The 19,969-nt window shown below is 40.4% G+C and overlaps 1 protein-coding gene across 2 annotated transcripts in view; it reads left to right on the top strand.

The window, feature by feature from the left end:
- Positions 1 to 17,842, top strand: part of GABRR3 (gamma-aminobutyric acid type A receptor subunit rho3) — a 34,195-nt gene extending 16,353 nt beyond the window's left edge. The window contains exons 3-9 of one of the 2 annotated variants that reach the window (XM_069869382.1): positions 1,331 to 1,398; positions 2,897 to 3,120; positions 6,888 to 6,970; positions 7,817 to 7,957; positions 11,465 to 11,617; positions 13,945 to 13,985; positions 15,145 to 17,842. In XM_069869382.1, the coding sequence (XP_069725483.1) occupies positions 1,331 to 1,398; positions 2,897 to 3,120; positions 6,888 to 6,970; positions 7,817 to 7,957; positions 11,465 to 11,617; positions 13,945 to 13,985; positions 15,145 to 15,447 (1,013 nt within the window). In that variant the 3' untranslated portion in view covers positions 15,448 to 17,842. Of the gene's footprint in view, positions 1 to 1,330; positions 1,399 to 2,896; positions 3,121 to 6,887; positions 6,971 to 7,816; positions 7,958 to 11,464; positions 11,618 to 13,944; positions 14,142 to 15,144 lie in introns of both variants that reach the window. The other variant, XM_069869372.1, reaches the window with a different exon arrangement.
- The last annotated feature ends 2,127 nt before the right edge of the window (positions 17,843 to 19,969 follow it).

The raw sequence follows: 19,969 nt of genomic DNA, 5'->3' as shown, positions 1-19,969 counted from the left end.
TAAAACTCTCCATTAAAAAATACAAGTCAAATCAAGAGATTACAGAGCCAGATTTTAAAATACCTCAAATATAGTTCAACTTCTCTACTGGTAAGGACTGGGGGCAGCTGTGTAATCCTCAAGGGCTGCTATTTAAAGGATAATTCCAAAAAGAGACACAGTATTGTGTCTGGTTATCAGGAGAGTGATATTTCTGGACTATTTTGGCGTGACACTGATAAAAGGAAAAGAAAAAGACAAGTTTAAAAAGCTTTCTATCTCCTGCTGTTCACACCTCCTTGTACGCATGGTTTGTAACAGGTTATTTTGAATGTGTGCTTTAAGAATATTTTAACTGACTGTTTTTCACAAATGTGATCAGAATTCCATGTACAATAATTACTATAGATTTTCATGCTAAATGCAGAATATTCCTCAGGGGGGAGGTGTAAGCACACATTTCTCTCCTCTCCTTCCTCTGTAAGGAAGCAATTAGCAAATTGTTGTAGTGGAATGATTTGCTTGCTGAAAATTACACAGGCACATAACCAGTATAGAACTAGGTTCTTCCTGTACACTGAAATAACGGGAAATAGATTTGTATTTTGCTGTAATTTTTAATTCATTTGTAGTCACTTTATTGTAAAAGTGCAACTATGGTTTATAATTGGTTTGTTCAGACCCTGTTGTGTTATAAACTCACAGTCTTTTCAGTGGCACGAAATAATGGAGTAGTATGTAAAATAGTCACCTAGTGCATTTTGGTGTGTTATGTACTTGATAATAAATTACATATTCAGTAATACATGACACTCCATCCCAGAACATGCTTGGTATGTGTACAGCTTTTCCCTTATGAGGTGGTGCGCAAGCAATCCTTTTTCACTATAGATGCAAAACTTTAAGTAGTAAAGTAACTAAAGGTAATTAGGAGGTGTAATAGATATTTTGTTTCTAAGTGTGGAATAAGCATTGGAACTGCTAAGTAGGCTTTACAATCTTTTTGTATTTGATGTGTTTACTCAGCTTTTCCCTATGACAGTTCTAAATAGGACTCCAAGTGTTCTGTTAGGTTTGGCACCAGAAGGAACCTGTCGCTGTTGTCCAAACTGCAATGTCAATAACTAATCTGGCTGGAAAAAGATCACTGAAGATTTTGTGCTTATTTTTACAACTGTTTAGCACTGGGTTTTACTTTGTTGCCATGGACTTTCTCATTCAGTGTACTAAGGTGGACAGACCACAGTAAATGCCACAACGTGGTACGCCCTGTGTGTTGATAATACAGAGTTTTTCTTTTAAAAATATAGATTTATGCTCCTCATCACTCTTTCATTCTGTTACATTGAAGGGTCGCCAATACCTGTGGGCATTGATGTGCAGGTAGAAAGCATTGACAGCATATCTGAAGTTGACATGGTAAGTTGGTTAGAAGAATTGGAATAAATAATTTCAGGCAAAATTGAGCATCTCAGAAATATCTCAGAGGGATGATATAGAATAATACAGTTAAAGAAAGCAAATCTTAAAAAGCAGAACCTTACCTTGAAGCATGCAAGCCATTCTCATTTAAACTAGTAAGTGTTACATAAGAGCACATGTTGAATTTCTCCCTGGGGAAGAGGAACTGATTAGATTGGATAGTGCTCTGATTTGAAAACGCCAGCCATTCAGTAAGCCCCACAGGCTTCCATGTGAGGTCTTAGTGCTCTGCACATTAGATGATGAGCCTTCATGTCCTTGGCATCCTTTGTTTATGCAGATCTAAATATTGCCATTATTTCTGGCACAGGTAGAGCTGTGGTCATAACAAATGGAAATATCAAATTTGGTTCCAGGAATGGTCCTAGGAAGAAGAGGCCCTCTCTACAATCAAGGACCTGTAGCACTGGAATGCTGGCTGTTCATTCCTCAGCTGAAATGGTCACTAATAATGCCACCTAGAGATTAGTGCCAAGTTCCTTCATCCTAGAATAGCAGGGCGTGTTGATTTTGCAAAGAGATCTCATTTACAATATCTTTCCACAGCAAGCATAGCTCTAGTTGTAGGTGTTGAGCTTGCACTGGAATCTGTCAGTGGGAACTCCAGCATTCCTTTGCAAACCTACCCAAATCATAAAATCAGATTACAGGGAAAGACCTAGGTATCTTCCTAGCACACTTATCAGAAGTAATTGTTCTACTGAGATAAATGATATTTGCCTATTAATGAAAAGTTATATAGGTGAGCAAAGAGCAATCAGGCTGTGCAGAAGCTCAGACTGGGTTTGCAACATCCTCTCTTTCTCTTTCCAGATGCATATCTGCGTATTTCTCTAAATAGGATGATAAAACATTTGTAACAATCTTTCACCTTTAAAATATATACTTCCTGTAAAAGTTAATTGTTTACCCTTATGGACTTAACTATATTTTTCTTTATGGTGCAGTTCATTCATAAGCATACAAATCTAAAACTGCTGTGCAATATTTGTACAAAATGTACAAATTAATGGATTTTACAAATTGACCTAATGCTCATGAAGAACTCAAATTAATCCCTTTGTAAAGGAACAACGGTCCTGGGAAAAGCTTGTGAATATTTCCAAGGAAATAACCCTTTAAAAATCCTTCTGAGTTTTAAAGTTTCTTTATCACTTCGTTGATGGTCTAGTCCAGCAGGCCACTGAAATCTTTAGAAGTTTTATTTGAATATAAATGAAATATGAAAGTGACAAGGCAAGCAGCCAGTATCTCAGAGGTAGTTCTGATCTATATTTAATCTCATTGAGTGGCATTTGGTTCATCTCATTGAGGATCCTCCAGATGATGTCCAGAGAAGAAATTGATCCATTGCATGAGTTGATTACTTTGCACTGTTTCCTATTGTATGTGAATAAAACAAGCGTTGTCTTCTTTTATTTTTAATTAAACGAAGGACTTCACAATGACTTTATATCTCAGACATTACTGGAAGGACGAGAGACTTTCATTTCGTAGTAACAAAAACAAAAGTATGACTTTTGATGGAAGACTGATAAAAAAGATCTGGGTACCTGATGTATTTTTTGTACACTCCAAAAGATCTTTCATTCATGATACAACTGTGGAAAACATCATGCTCCGAGTATACCCTGACGGCAATGTGCTCTTCAGTTTACGGTAAGAACAATACCCTTCAATAAGAAAATAAATGACTGCACTTGTGGATCAATAGTCCGTACAATGAGAAATCAGTGGAATTACTTGCAGTTAAGATTCCAGTACTGGACTGGCATTAAACCCCTGGCATCAGATAATGGGAACTGGTGACCGGTGCACCAGTGGGAAAATAAAGTTAGGATTGGTAACATATAGAGAACATATTTTTCTATATTGTTCCTTGTCACAGGATAATGGCAGGCTTAGTTAGTCTGTTGTAAATAGCACTGAAGTTTATCAGGTGTTAATTCATTGCTTAGCAATGGCTTAGCAATATTGCAGTAGTTTTGCTGTTGAATGCAGTAAAACCCAAAAGAACAAACATGGGATTTTTTTCCCTCCTGAGTCTTTTAAATCTGTCTGTCTCAGCTATTTTCACTCTGGACACCTGTAAACATGCCATTCATATTAACTGGGGCTCCAGACAGGTACAGAGAGCAGATTATTGGTGCTGATACCACCAATGTTAGACATGCTTGTTGTGTGACTACAAGGAACTGGGAAGCGAAACAGCAATTCAAGGACTGGAACAGCAAGGTCATTAGATGTGACACCCTTCTGCCCGCACATTATTACTTTTCTTTATGAAGCAGATTTGGATAATGTGGCAGAAAAAGTGTTATCAGAAGAATTTTCTCCCTAGGGTAAACACACTGAGGTCTGTGCACTGCAGAACTCACGGTTCATCTGTTTGTCACTAACTAGACCTGTGCACAGGTTTGATATTTCATGTAATCCAAATAATGTGAAGATTCATGCAAGTCCTTGACATCTTGGCTATGTAATAAAGTTTGCAGATGACACTAAGTTGGACAGAAATGTTGATCTATTTGAGGGTAGAGAGGCTCTGCAGAGGGATCTGGACAGGATGGATCAATGGGCTGAGGCCAACGGTATAAGTTTCAACAACTGCTGGGTCCTGCACTTGAGACACAACAACCCCCATGCAACACCACGGGCTTGGGGAAGAGTTAGGGGAAAGCTGCCTGGCAGAGAAGGACCTGGGGGTGTTGGTTGACAGTGACTGAACACGAGCCAGCAGCGTGCCCAGGTGGCCAAGCAGGCCAACAGCATCCTGGCTCATACCAGAAAGAGCATGGCCAGCAGGACCAGGGAAGTTATTCTTCCCCTGCACTTAGCACTGGTGAGGCTGTACCTCAGATCCTGTGTTCAGTTTTGAGCCCCTCACTATAAGAAGGACACTGAGGTGCTGATGCATGTCTAGAGAAGGGCAACAAAGGTGGTGAAGGCACTGGAGAACAAGGGTTATAAGGAGCAGCTGAGGAAACTGTGGTTGTTTAGTCCAGAGAAAAGGAGGTTGAGGGGAGACCTTATCACTGTCTCCATCTGCCTGGAAAGACGTGGTGAACTGGGCATTGGTCTCCTCTCCCAAGTAAAAAGTGATAGGATGAAAGGGAATGGCCTCAAGTTGCACCAGGGGAGGTTCAGACTAGATATTTTAGTAAAAATTTCTTCACAGAAATGGTTCTCAGGCACTGGAATGGGCTAACCAGAAAAGTGGTTGAGTCACCATCCCTGGAGGTACTTAAAAGGTGGGTAGACAAGGTGCTCAGTGATATGGTTTGGTAGTGGACAGGTACAGTTGGACTCAATTGCCTCAAAGGTCTTTTCCAACCAAATGATTCTCTAATTGTTCCAACAAGTAATGAATTTATCTACCCTCTCATGAAGACATGCAGAAACCTTCACAAAAGCCATACACTACTTGAAAATAGTGTATGTTCAGGAATCACACTGACCAGTAAGAAACAATGAGGTAAAGTATCCATTTTATTGCTATATTCATTTTCAAGTATCATGAGAGAGAGGGGGATCACAGGAACTACACTAAGGCTTACGGCTGTCCATGTGAGGGATATGACATACATTTAGCTGGGGAAAGGAAGAGAATGATGAAGACACAGAAGATGGGCAAATCCATTCTGTCAGCTTGCTGAAGAGCTAAAGCATTATTAAGATTAACAGTGAGAAACTGTGCACAAATAGTTACAAACTGAAGGGAACATGTGATGGGAAGGACAGAATGGAAAGGAAAAAGTGAGGTGGGAGGGAAGAAAAAGGAAGTAGAGCTGAAGGACATACACAGTGTGGATCAGTTTGCTACATTTGCTCATTGCTTGGAATCCCCTCTGTGATGGGGGCCCTTGCCCTGTGTCTTACATCACATTTGTGAGCTGGTGCTCTACCTTTCTTCCTTGCCCTCATCCTCTCTGCTCCCTGTTATTTTCCCCTAACTCTGCACTACCAGGTGGTGTGTATTGGGTGGCTCCCCCTTGCTCTGACAGGACAGCTTGCAGCCAGCCTCACCTTCCCATACCAGTGAATAGCAAAGCCCCTAAGTTCCTGCCAAACCTGTGCCAAGCCTTCCCAGATTTAAACAGGAAGCGCAGGTGCCTTATTCTCTTCCTTTGCTTTTACATCTGCTCTTACCAAAACGAGAGGCAGAGAAATGGGTGACCTAAAGGCCGGTGAATCAAGGTTTTAGAATTATTAAGATGAAACAATGTGTTTCTAGCCTGAGTGGTGTTAATGCATATGTTCCTAAAGGATCTGATGCTCATTAAAACACCCTTTTTGTATTGCCAGTTTTGCATGCAGTGGATAAATTATATTCCAAATACTTATGTGCAAGAAATCTGCATATTCCACAGCTTTTCTTCAGTGCTTGGCTTCCAGGATTTTATTGAAGCAAAGCAGAACACAAACACAGATTTGTTGCTAAAATAGTCTTTTTGTTTCAATCAACATTTTCTTGTTCTTCCCCATATCCTTTAGTCAATAGCTGAAAGATGAAAATGACAAACGTAGTTGGAAATCTTATGCATGATTTTAAAGATGTACCACTTACTATCTCATTTCAAGCCAGTAAAATCTTTCACTGGTAACAATTCAGCTGCAGTGTGATTACGGATCACAGATTTTTAAAGATCACTTGTATACCCAGTATATCCCCTATCACTCAAGTCCTTGTAGGATTCAGTTTTTGAAAAACTGGAAAGTCAAACTAAACTGTCAAATGACATGCAAGCTGTTCAAGAAAAGGAAATCTGGCAATATTTACCATATTTAAATTTCTGCTTCTAGCCTTTTTTTGTTTATTGGTTAAAATGCCAAGGCATACTTACCTTTTAAACATTTGTGAAAAGCAAGTGGAATTCAAAATAATGTCTTTGCTTAGGTTCCCTTAAGCTTTTTAGAGTATAAGGCATTTCCACGGTGTTGAAGAGGAGAGTAGACTCCCAGAAATTGCAGGTTATCTTTTTATGCAATTAAATATTATAAACACTCTAGCTGGGAAAATCACAGTTGGAATAGTATTTGCTCTAATCTGTAATATTATCTACTTCAGTCCATGAGAAATCCAGTCGAGAAATGTGAGTTCTCCTTGTTAATTTTCATAAGTGTAACCCTTCAAAGTAAAATGTGTGAAAGGCTAATGAAAGATCATGCCAGTAATGGGTTTAAAAATTGAAGGTAACGTACTTAATAAGAAAGACTATTTATAATTTAAAAACATGGCTCTCTCACTGATTTAGTTTTATCTCACTATCCTGAAGTAATTTTAGAAGCATCTGAAAAAGCAGAAAAATGCAGTCATTAGGATTCTAAACAGCCAGTTGGTTGGGGATGTTGGAAAGATGTTTGCACAACTGTAAGGAAGTGTGACATTTTTAATTAAATTTCTGTTTTTCTCTTCCTTTCTGCAGAATAACAGTTTCTGCTATGTGTTTCATGGATTTCAGTAGGTTTCCTCTGGACACTCAGAACTGTTCTTTAGAACTGGAAAGCTGTAAGTTTAATTCATACCTGTTGTTCACATGTGTATTCTCACCAGCAGTTCATCTTGTTCATAATACCTTTTTCACGTACTGTGATGTGTGACCTGAAACCTTCAGCTTGTCCATATTAAACTGTGGCCAGTTCCCAGAACTCAGTGTGCTTTGGGAAGACAGAAAAACCGTGATGGACCATGCTTTGTTTAGACTGGGTCTCTAGTCCAAGGCCTAAATATAAAAATGTTTCCTCTATCAGAAATCGTGTTTTCTTCTGAGAAAAAAAGAAGTGCAAGTTAAAAGTAAAATAATATGTCAATATTTGACCTCATGGAAAAATGAAAATGAGTGCCTGTGCTACTGTGAAATATCTGCTTTCTGACCACTGTCCCCGTTGGTTGTAGTAAGCCGCAGAGCTGGACAACAAAAGGTAATTCTGTTTTGCAGAGCCTTTTGAGACCTCAAAATTTATTCTTGCTTGGATTTTGACTAAAACTGGGATGATGGTTTGTTGTTTAATCTTGGAAAAGAGAACAGATCCCAGCGTTCAGGCAGTGTGCTCGATGTGGCAGCTCCGGAGCTCTGATCCTATGTGCCTTGTGACCTTGAACATGCCCATGTCCCCCATCTGTCAGATAAACTGCTGACAGGACACAGGACTGGGCTCCACTTGGAACAAGATGGAATATGGTCTTCTCAATTTTTTGACATGTCAATTAACTGGCAAAGTGGTGTGGAAAAGACTGTTTCTTTGAGGTTTTCCAAAATTATTTGAGTAGTCTCCTAAGTGAGTGGTTGCTAAGTAAAGAACACCAAAGCATTATTCCAGCAGACAAGGTGATTCAGTCTTTACTTTCTCATAGATGCGTACAATGAAGATGACCTGATGTTATACTGGAAACATGGAAACAAGTCCCTGAGTACAGATGAGCACATCTCTCTCTCCCAGTTTTTCATCGAAGAATTCAGTGCTTCCAGTGGACTAGCATTTTACAGCAGTACTGGTATAGTAAGCTCTTGTCGTGAGAAGAGAGAAGGACAGGACACAATCACGCAGAATGTCTTTAACATTTAAATTTGTTGCTAATAAATGACTGTTACTGCTGAGATATCTCAGTTAAAATGAGGCCTGTGATTGACACTGGTCTGTTGGCCTAAGTCCTCAGTTCTCTTTACATTACCAATGTAATACTTTCCTGATACTAGAAGAAGAGGCCACAATAATACTCGTAACTTAACATCTGACAAAAAGAACCTTTAAAAATGCACAATAACCAATACATGCTATTGTGGGCTTTTGTGAAATCGCAGTGCTGCTCCGAAAGTTGTTGGAATACTGGGTTTACAGGAATCCTTGAGTCTGGGTTGTATAGAAAAGTTTGAAAATGCAAACTCTAAAGGGTCAAGTACTAGAAAATAAACAAGGAATGCCAGTGTGTTTTATTGTCCTAAATGTCCTCACTTTTGGAGCTGTAAAATTTCATTAAAAGCCTAATAACTGTTAGATTTCTGCATGAGAATATTTATAACCTATTGAGGTTTAATTCATGGTTTGCTTAATGTTCCATGTTTCTACATAAAGTTGCAGGAAAAAAAATCCATTTATGTTAGTGTTACATTGTTTAAATACAGCTATCTGCCTCAGATAGGTTTTCATTTTTCCCTATAGATTTTGAACTATACTTTCTGGCAAACTATACAAGTCTTTAGGAGTTTATTGTAGTCTTGATTTCATGAAAGGTGGATTTTATTTTCTTTGTATTTGTACATGCAATTACAGATTTTGAAATACTTGTCTGTGTACGTAGTCTAACCATATGGTTTTAACCATCTAAAACAGCATGCTTGACACTTCACTTTCCAGCATAATTCCATATAATGTGATGAAATGCATAAGCCTTTGGAAAAAAGTCTTTCATACATACACGAAAGCTGCAAATAGACTTATTTACTGCATTTTCTTTACAGGATAGCTTCCCTTTGCATTTAAAAAGAGTCTTTCAAGTTTGCGGTGGCAGATATTGAATGCAGAAATTCCAGTTTAACTTATGATGCAGCCTAAGCAGTGAGGAATTCACAGTTTAATCAGGTTCTTCATCCTTATCTCTTACTCGCGTATGAGCTAAGAACAGAGCTCCAGCTTTCAAGAGCCACTGTCATGTGAGAAGAGGGCAAGCGATACCTTACTATCATAACCATGCCTTGCTGAGAACTATGTCACATTTGTCCTTGTTGCAAGAAGGAGACTGGGATATTTTCCACCAATCTGCTATCACTGTGTGTCGAAACTGGGTTCCAGGAACTCAATCTGCTTCTCTCTGCCTTGCTATTCTCATCAAAAACACCTAGGCAAGCAAATACGGCCTTGTGCGCAACAGCAGAACCTCATACCACCCCTGTACCTTTGCAGCTCTTTCACAGCAGCAATTTTTACTTTTTGAAGTGTAACTGCTTAACGCTTACGCTAGGATGTTTTGATGATGAGCTTACTCAGCAGGGCAAAGGTGAAAGGAAAGGCTTTTTTTTTTAAGTTGCAGGGACCACTGGGTACCTGAATGAGTGCCTGAATAATGCTAGTACCATACCTATAAATTAGAACACTGCTGTTTGTAGACATATGGTTTTCTTTGGCTTTGAGGTTCTGTTTCAGTCAGGAGGTCCCACTTTCTCTCATTCTTGCCTTTTACTTCTTATTGGAAGAAAATGATTATGCACACACTCCCCGCCCTGAAGTAAATAATAGTGGGGATCAGTCAGCACAACTGTAATGAGACCTGTCTCCCCTGGAGAGTCTTAGGTGAAAAATGGACAAAAGTGATGCTCATAATGCCAAAAACCCAAATGCCGGGTCCTGTACTCCAAATGCCGGGTCCTGCACTTGGGGCACAACAACCCTATGCAGTGCTACAGACTAGGAGAAGTCTGTCTAGAAAGCTGCCTGGAGGAGAAAGACCTGGGTGTGTTGGTTGACAGCGACTGAACATGAGCCAGCAGTGTGCCCAGGTGGCCAAGAAGGCCAATGGCCTCTTGGCTTGTATCAGAAACGGTGTGGCCAGCAGGTCCAGGGAGGTTATTCTCCCTCTGTACTCGGCACTGGTGAGACCGCTCCTCGAATACTGTGTTCATTTCTGGGCCCCCTCACCACAAGAAGGATGTTGAGGCTCTGGAACGAGTCCAGAGAAGAGCAACAAAGCTGGTGAGGGGGCTGGAGAGCAGGTCTTACGAGGAGCGGCTGAGAGAGCTGGGGTTGTTTAGCCTGGAGAAGAGGAGGCTGAGGGGAGACCCTATTGCTCTCTACAACTACCTGAAAGGAGGTTGTAGAGAGGAGGGTGCTGGCCTCTTCTCCCAAGTGACAGGGGACAGGACAAGAGGGAATGGCCTCAAGCTCCACCAGGGGAGGTTTAGGCTGGACATTAGGAAAAAATTCTTCACAGAAAGTGTCATTGGGCACTGGAACAGGCTGCCCAGGGAGGTGGTTGATTCACCTTCCATGGAGGTGTTTAAGGGACGGGTGGACGAGGTGCTGAGGGGCATGGTTTAGTGTTTGATAGGAATGGTTGGACTCGATGATCTGGTGGGTCTCTTCCAACCTGGTTATTCTATGATTCTGTGATTCTATAAAGCACCCTCATGCAGTTTCAGTTCTACATATTCCTATTTATCTTGGTGAACTACACATGCGTACGATTTAGGCTTTTTAACTGCCCCGGCTTTCAAAGGAGCACCAATTTCAACCCATTCTTGAGACTATAACTTCTTAAAGCAAAAAAAAATCTCCACAACTGAAAACTCATGGTGTGTGTTTAAGATTAGATGAGATACTTTTTTGAATAAAGTCACTTTTTGTGATGGCATGCCTGCTCCAACACAGGCTCACTGATGTCTCTGTGCTGGACAAGCCGATGCTATGAACCAGCCGCTTTTGTCTGCTTTTCAGCTCGGTAGAAGCTCATTTTCCCCCCATCGCAGGAGATAGAGCACCCATCCTTTGCTGCACAGCGAGCATACCCCAAAAATCCACTGGATGGCACCCTTTCCTCTAAAGTCAAAGCCGGGCAGGCAGACCGGTCTGACCGTGGGATAAGAAGAGCAGCTTATTGCTGGGTATTTGTCGCCTGAGGAAGGCAGGCTGCTTTGGGGGGGAGGCAGGGGGTTGCTTTCGCTGTCCTAGCTGGATTGGACAATTATATTCTGTCTGTATTCTCCCGGCAGTTTCACTTGAAGCCTATTTACTTTTTTTTTCCCCCCTAACCTCAATATAATCTAATATTTTATTTATGCAGCCGTGATACTTCACTCCCAAGACAGTGCTAGGTAATGATGAATGGTGGACGGTTTGCAAAGCACTGTATAAAACCAAAGTGGTGGCAATATTTCTTAGGCACTTGCTATTACTGATGTGGATGCACCATTCCTGCTGGAAGGAGGGGACAGGTGAAAAGAGCTCACAAATAACACGGCTCTCTTCTCTTTTCCCACAACCTGTTCCTCTCTCTTTTTTTTTTCAATAGGCTGGTACAATCGACTTTTTATAAACTTTGCACTCCGGAGACATATTTTCTTTTTTGTGCTACAATCCTACTTTCCAGCCATGCTGATGGTGATGCTGTCTTGGGTTTCGTTTTGGATTGACAGAAGAGCCGTTCCTGCCAGGGTATCACTAGGTAAACCCTTAATGTATATTCTTTTGGGAAGCATAGAATGGATAGGGGAGAGGTTTTGAGTTACCCTAGCTTCCTGTTCACACAAAACATGAACAAGTATATCAGGCAATTGCCTGAACAACACTATTACTCCACCGTTGTCACTAACACAAACTCTTTTAGTTAACCTCTGCATTTGGAAATGGGATGTTTGTTCAGGGTGGCTTTTCTGTGTTAGGAAACAGCTCACACACCACAGAAGGGGAAAGGGATGATTCTGCAGATTTTCCTGTGTAGAGTTTTAATTTTTTTTCCTTTTCCTCAAAGACTGTGTTGGTTTTTTTTCCTCCCCTCTTCCAAGCAAAGTGACAGGTAGTTACAGGTAGTCAGATCCTTTGCCAGATCCATGGTTCCTGAGAGATACTTAACAGGCAGGGCACAGTCCATCTAAAAGCTTTGCATCTCTGCTTTCTCTCTAGAAACATTTGATATCTTCCTACCAATTTGGAACCTGACTTGTCCTGTGTAGAAAAGCCTTTCTTTGTTAGGCATCTTGAAAATATTTGCTTTGGTGCCTTCACTGTGCAAGGCACACAGGCTCCTGTGGAAGCTGAAGAGCAAACCAGGCATCTTCCTGCTCTCACAGTTCTAGTTCTGAACACCACAGCTCAGGAGAAAAAGACTAATTACAGTCGTGGTTTTTTTTATAGCATTGTCTTTCTTGGTAATGAATCAGTTGATACCACTTCAAGACTGCCTTTGTTGGGAATTTAATGCTGATGGCCTTGAAATGAGTAAATTTTGGTCAAAGATTAGCATCTCTGTGAAGATCTGATGGAAATTTCTTAAGATTTCTAATGTAATCATAGTGCACCTGAGTCTTGAAACTGTCAGTTTAAGAATTAGTAAAGAAGTTCCTGCTCTTCTCACTGATGCTAGTCCCAGAAGCCAGCAGTATGTTCCCATATTTCTTAGACAAGTGAAAATTTGAGGATGTTTGTTTAAGAAACAAACTTGCACGTACTGAGGGAGCCCTCAGTTTTTATCTATAGCTATATCAATCTAGAAAAAATAGGACTGTAGCTATCTCAGATCCCTTTCTGTTGGCACAGTCTAAAGCTATTAATACATGAGACATAAATCTATTTGTTAGTCTGAAACCAAATTATGGTACCTCCTACTTACTTTTATTAATGCATCTAAAAGTTCCTTTTATTTATATTAAATTTAACTTAATCTTTAAAAATAAAGTTTTAATTCTCAGTAGGTCATCTGTGATGTTGTCAAGGTTTTGCTGATCATGTTTTTAATTTATATATGGACTTTTGCAGAAGGTTATGCATCGGGAGTGCTATGAATAACGCACATTTCATTAGCATAAGCATACGTAATTTATAGTCGATGTTAATAGCAGTTTAAAAAGCTTAGCTCCTTAGCCTAGAGTCTACATATTTTAAATACATTGATTTCTCTTATATAGTATATTTCAAACTGCATCCTTCAACATAAGGAAGTCGCAGAGAGGAAGAGGACTTGTTCCAGTGAACTTGAAGTAGCATAAAACTGGAGAAAGGCTCTACTGAGACCCACCTGAAAGGCCTTGCTACCAGACAGTGCTATCTCACAGGTGTTACTAAGATGTCTTCACTTCCAGTGTTACATTCATTTCTTCAAAAGCAGGGCCTGGATTGAGCACTGGCTATAGGTGAGGGTTTTTTTCTGAGATAGAGCAAAACAAAATGAGATGAATAGCTGCACATAAGAGGAGAGAATAAAAAGATGAGTGTGAAATTCTGGACATACTCAGGTAAACAAAAAATATTTCTTAGTTTCAATTGATACAGCATTTTAATGCTAGAGTGTTTTTAGAAAGCCATGAATTTATGAGAGAGACATACAAGCTGATATATCTTCTCAAGAAGTACAATTTAAGAACGGGCTGGGAGGGAAACTGATGACTCTTTAGCGATTCTCCACTACCAGAAACCGGGTAGGTGACAGCCTGGCTCTGGTAAGTGAGGAAAGACCAAAAACCTGCTTTCACTTCTCTGTAACAGCGCCTAAAGCTGTCATTATAAATGTGTTCCTTATGCTGATGAATCACCAGAGTTGTGTCCCTGCTGTCTGAACCTGGTGAGCTGCATCTCTGCACAGTGGGTGCAGTTAGAGAGATGATTTACTAGTTTTGGTATTGTATGTGATAGGTCCTTCATGGTTCACTCCACTTTTCAGAGCCTGTGCAATGAAGTTAAAAGGCCCTCACAAAGCTGTGATGTCCCAGCAATGGTGATGAGCTAAACAGAACCAGCTGGCCAGTATTATGATAACCTCCCCTTTTTCTTTGGCAGGTATAACTACAGTGCTGACAATGTCAACCATCATGACAGGAGTAAGTGCCTCAATGCCTCAAGTGTCTTACATAAAGGCTGTGGATGTGTATTTATGGATCAGCTTCCTTTTTGTCTTCCTGTCTGTCATCGAATATGCAGCAGTAAACTATCTCACCACAATTGAAGAGAGAAAGCAACTCAAAAAAAAGGGCAAGGTACAATCCTCTGTGTTTTGTTGCCTTCAGAAAGCATCACAGAAGCCAAAGAATAATCCTGATACGCCACTGTGGTAACAGTACCATAACCATCTTTGTGACTCCACTCCGTATCCCATTTTTCTTTACTTGGCCGAAGGGAGGAAATGTATCATCTCTGAGATCTTGTGAAGGTCTCTGCTTTCTCTCCCTTCCTTTTCTTGTGGGCAGAGATTAGGGACACCATCTCCTAATTTCCCCCTCACTCCCTCCTAGCAGAAGATGACCTTCATTCTGTTCTCAAATACCTATTGATCAAGGTATTTTTCCTCTCTCTGAAATATACCCCAGGATACACTTGTGTAATATTCCCTTCTGTTCCCTGTGAAGCAGAGTCTATTTCTCCCTTTCCTGCTTCACCATTTTTCAGTTAGGAAGATGTGTTTAATGATGCCTTTTTGTCCAAAAACCAGATGAATAACAAGGTCATTTTTAGAAAGTGCCTGAAGCAGAAATGTTCACAAGTTAAACATTTGTTTTCTATGAAGCGCTCACTTAAAACCTTTGCTTCAAGCATATCCCCCCCAATATACACTCATTTGTTGGAATATCATAAGGCAGGAACCACAAAAAGGGGTGCATATGTTGCTCACATGGTGTGATACCCCCATCAAAAACTAACTTATGGAAATGTTTGAAGCAATTTCCCACAATCTCAGCAACATAGACCTACAGCAGAGTTTGATTTTTCTATTTCAGAAGCTAGGGCACATATTGCCAGCCTGAAGCTGGCAATAATTAGACAAGTGTGTTTTGTATTGCATGTATCCCCTTCCTCGCTTATGTCCTGTACGAGGGGGCAGGCCCCACAGATTTCAATACTGTCAGATAGCGCTGTTCTCCATATGCTCTCCATAGAGGGAACAACACCAAAGAGAAAGCTGCCTTTATTTTCTGTTTTATTTATTTATAATTTACTAAAATGGCTTCTGCTAGACGCAGAATAACTATTCTTTGTTGCTAGGCTTCAGGAATGTATAGTATTGATGCAGTGCAAGCAATGGCTTTCGACGGCTGCTTTCACGACACGGATGTGGACATGGACCTGACTGCTTTCTCAGACCGCTGTGAGGAGAATGAGACTCGGGCACGTGCAGCCAGCATCCCCAATTTGGATACAACTCACATAAAGAGGAAGAGATCTCTGAAGGGAAACGTGGGCAGGATTATTTTACAGAACAATCATGTTATTGACACATATTCCAGGATTATATTTCCCAGTGTGTATATTGTGTTCAACTTTTTTTACTGGGGTTTGTACTTATGAACAAAAATCATTGTAAGGTAGACATTATTTTGCATACGAGAGTAGCATTGTGTTTCAAAAACAATGCAACAGCAGCAGAGGAAATCGTTAAAAGTTTCCAAAGCAGACTTCTGTGTTGTACCAAGGTTGGTGTGGTTAGCAGCAAAACTGTTAATGAATAAGTCTCATCATTTGTTTTCTTTTTCAATTGGACTATGCAACGCTTCACTGGGGCAACCTAATGCACATGGAGCCCTTCGTTACATTCATATCTAAACAGAGAACAGCTCCCACCTGAAGTCTCTGTCTACACTCAAACTATTCCTCTTTAATCAGCCTTTCTGTTTGTTCTCCACTTGTGGCCCATTTTAGTAGGCAGTCGGCACCAACTGTCTTCAAATAGTTCCTAACTTTATTTCACTTGCTGTATTTTGATTTTGCTAGGCCACCTAGATGCACCTCAGTAGCCTTTGTCCTTGGATGGTTACTATTTACGATTGTGACTTAGTAGTGGAGTGGGGACCAGCAGAAAGCAGGAAGGAAAGCATCATCAACACCTCAGGAAAAACCCTCCCTCTGTCAGTTGTTGCTGACTTTCCACAGGACCACTGAGAAGGGCCTCTGTTTTGGAGAAATCTTGATCCCTAGTCCCTGAGGCAGCACAGGAACAATATCCCAGACCCGATGCTCTTGGAGTCTTACTGCCGCCTCCCACACAGATGACTAGCATCATCTGCACAAGCTATGCCCCTCACATGACATCCCCACACTGGTGACTCCTGTAGACCTGCTGTTGTCACCTGCTTTCTGCATAACTGTCCGTTTCAGAAACACATGCTTTGAGACAGAGATTTTAGAAAACTTTGTCAAGAAAACAAACAAACAAACTGTATCTTCAGCAGCATCTGGTTCTTTGGCTTTATGTTGCATAAATGAGCTTGAGGTTTTGCCCCTGTCCCACTATGGCTTTTAAGATTGAATGTTACAGTGAGAAGTTACACATGCCTGCTTGCAGGACTGATCCCCAGTTCAACATGCTGCACAGAGACATACAGGAAATAAAAGGAAGCAGCTGTGCCAAAACAGAGCCATATACAGGAATCCTGTCAGTCTTGGATGAATCCTGCATGGAAATATTCTTCCAGGCTAAGGAGGTTGAATTAAGGATGTTCAGGGACACAAAAATAGTGTTCATAACTGCAGAAAAGAATCAAGATCGCTTTTGCAACTTTCCCAAATGAGGACTATTTTCCACTTTGATTTCTGGGGTTTGTATGCCAGTTAATGAAGTTGATTTAAATTTTACAATACAATAATTCAAACAATAATTCGTGGTAGAAAAAAATGTCTCAAAGTAAATGCTTGTTCACAATTAGGAAATGGAAATAAATTTGGAAGCCTGAGCCACTCTCTGGTTTATTTGATTTTCCTACTCCAATATTGTTTGCTCATAGCATGGTGATGTCCTTCACTGTTTCAAAAAGCTGCATTTACCAAGTTCCCAATTACAGAGCTGGAGAAGTTGGTGACACGCTGCATGCCAGGTGATTGAAATCTGATGGATTGAATGGGTACTTTGGCAGCCAGTTCACTGCCAAACAAATGATCAGTGCTAAGGTGGCTTTGATGCTCTTCCAGGAAATCCTGTCATGGAAAGCAAAATCGTACCAGGAATGACAATGCTGGGAACGTAGAAGTCAGAGGACATGCAGGCTCTGGCAACAGCAACAGCACACTAGAACTCAAGCTGAGCCAAGGTGTAATATAAATACATAAAGAAATTATCATGGCATCCTTGTTGCTGCACTGCTGTTACGGAGGCATCCTGCACAGATGTTCCAGATTGCCTGAGAATATCCCATCTAATTGCTCCATTTGTGTGCATCCTAAACTTTTCACATGAACTAACATTAACACCATTGTTTTCACATCATTTTTTTATCTGCCTTCCGGGAAGAGATATTTGTTCTGTAGCCGACAGTGAATCCTCAGCCTCCAATGGAAAAAATACCCATGTGTTTCTTGACCCAAACCATCTCCCTCTCATAAATTTCTTACAGGATCTGCTGCAAAAGCACTGCAGTGTACCATGCCCAAGTCTTGTGTAGGCTGTCCAGCAAACAGACACACACATGGAAGTGGAAAACAGATTCCTGCCTGTGTTTATCTTCCGAGCACATCCTATACATGTGCCTGAAAGCTTTGCAACTTGTTGGGCTGGAGGAAACTGTTAGGTACTTTGCAACTGTGAATGTAACCATTGGCAAAGTGTTCCCCCCATGGAGAATACTATATAGCAAGTTTTATCATAATAATAGTGAAAAAAATTGCACATTATCCTATGATGATGAAACTTCACTGCATGCTTTTACAGCCAAGCTGGTAATTTCTCTCTTCTTAATGCAGTGACAAGAACATCAGATTCAATTATACTTAAAAAAACCCCTATATGAACAGTGAAAAAATAACAAATAGTATTTAAATACACTGTTTTTTCTTTAGTGAGCTTAAGAGGGCTGACTAAAACTCACATGACCCTCTTCTGAAGTTTGTGTTATCTTCCAGAAGGGGGTGGTAAGAAATGCTTTGACTCGATCTGTCTAGACAGACCAGCATGAAAGTCTTTTAAAAAGAAGTATTCACAACTATTTCCCATGCTGGGTATTTGTGGCTGGTTTTACAGCCAGTTAAATGTATGGGCTTTACTTCCCGCAGTGTTTACTAGAAGTTAAAACATCACAACCATTATGTAAATGTGCATTTGTTTGAGTGTTCATCCTAGTGGTATTCAAGCAGTTATGTTGAGAGTACTTTGTGGATTTTTGGAACAGAAATAACAGCTTTTAATGGCTCCTGTGACCAGCTGAGGTGCAGGATGTGGCCTCCCTATTTTTAGCATCTGCTGCTACACCCATCTCTATTGAGAAAACATCCTGTCTTAATGGAGGTGATGCAAACTATTAAGTCTGGAGAACTACTTCATTCTTCAAAGCTTGATAATTATCATGAAACAAGTGAGCAGGCTTTCATGCCAGTGACCTGCTTCTCAGAGAGCTATGAAAATGCATACCTTTGAATATCCCAATTATTGACAAGCATTTACACTAAAATAGTCACAATTCAATAAATTTTGCCAAGTGTCCTGAATGCTGAATGACACTGTGACGGGATTAAGAAAAAGTAGAGAATGCCTTCTTTCTCTTCAAAAGTCACAGCCCCATGAGAGAAAAATTCTTTATAGAAGAACGTAAATTTTACTAATTCATACACATTTGTACAATTAGGATAACCTTAGGATTCACCACTGGCAAAATCTCTCTTTTGGTAACCCACTCACACATGAGTTAATCTGTATTTCATGATCAAGTGACCACAATGTCTCAGTCAGCTGGTAACCAAAGTAGTCCAGGTGGTAAAGGACTGAGTAAGGAAGAGCAGTGTTTGCCTTTTTTCTGTCCTCCATCACCCTTTCCCAGGCATTATATTTTGCCATTTTCTCTGTTCAGCATGTAGGAGTTCACTGGATGCATTCGTGAACCTATGGGAATCATGATGTTTATTCCAAAAGATCCAGCTAGTGCCAAGGAAGCAGGAGTTATGACTACGTGAATAGCAACCACACGGCAAGGAGGAAGAGGACTGCAAAACCATCTTCTGTAAAGGAAAGGATTTGACCTGGTATTTTAGATGTGAAAAGCTGCTGATGAAACACAGCCCCCTCTTTCATCTGTCATTGAAAGGTCCTTCTAGTAACTACCTATGCCTAATATAACCTTCTACTTACATTAGCCAGGCACTGTAATGCTGCTGAGGTTTCCAAAACTCACCTTTCTCTGGCAGTTCTGCTTTGTACACTTTCAGCTATGAATACACAAAACCAAAACTTTAGCAAAACCTACCTAACAGTTTTTCTGGTGTCTTTCAACCAATGTAAATTACACAATTAATAAACATGCATAACTGAAAATATTTCTAGAGGTTTTTCATGTGCTTAGTGAGGCTTCTACAGATTTCTTCAAGGGAGCCTTAGAGAGGGGAAAAAAAAGGAAAAAAACAACGCATCTTAAGCCCAGGCACTTTTGTGTGTATGAAGTACAATTTTATGCAAATAACCACAGGGGTTTATGTCGAACCCCCTAATGTAATCCATGTACTGACTTCAGTGGAGATACTGTTGTGTAGTTTCCGATGCTGTGAAAAGCCACACTCAATATGCCAATTTGATTATGAAGCAGGTATTCCTTTAATAAACGGTGCTGGGGAACACATGGGGTAATCCACCTAATGTGTCCCACTACTGAGACTGGTTACATGGCTTTCATGCTGGCTAAACAAACATATTCACATGGATTCCAGGAAATACTGGTTAAACACACGTATCCATATAGAATCCCAGAAACATGTTACGTATATGTTGTTTCTCTGGGAACTTACTATCATAGTTTATCACCCACTCTTGTATGCACATCACAGATTCTTTGTGTCTTCAGAAGCCTCAGCTGGTCCTCACCTTATCCCCTTCCTCACTGTGTTCCTCTTGTCC

This window comes from Phaenicophaeus curvirostris, chromosome 1, assembly GCF_032191515.1.
Source record: "Phaenicophaeus curvirostris isolate KB17595 chromosome 1, BPBGC_Pcur_1.0, whole genome shotgun sequence".
Taxonomy (NCBI): Eukaryota; Metazoa; Chordata; class Aves; order Cuculiformes; family Cuculidae; genus Phaenicophaeus; species Phaenicophaeus curvirostris.
Note: the sequence above shows the minus strand (reverse complement) of the source record. Positions and strands in the feature narration are given on the sequence as shown.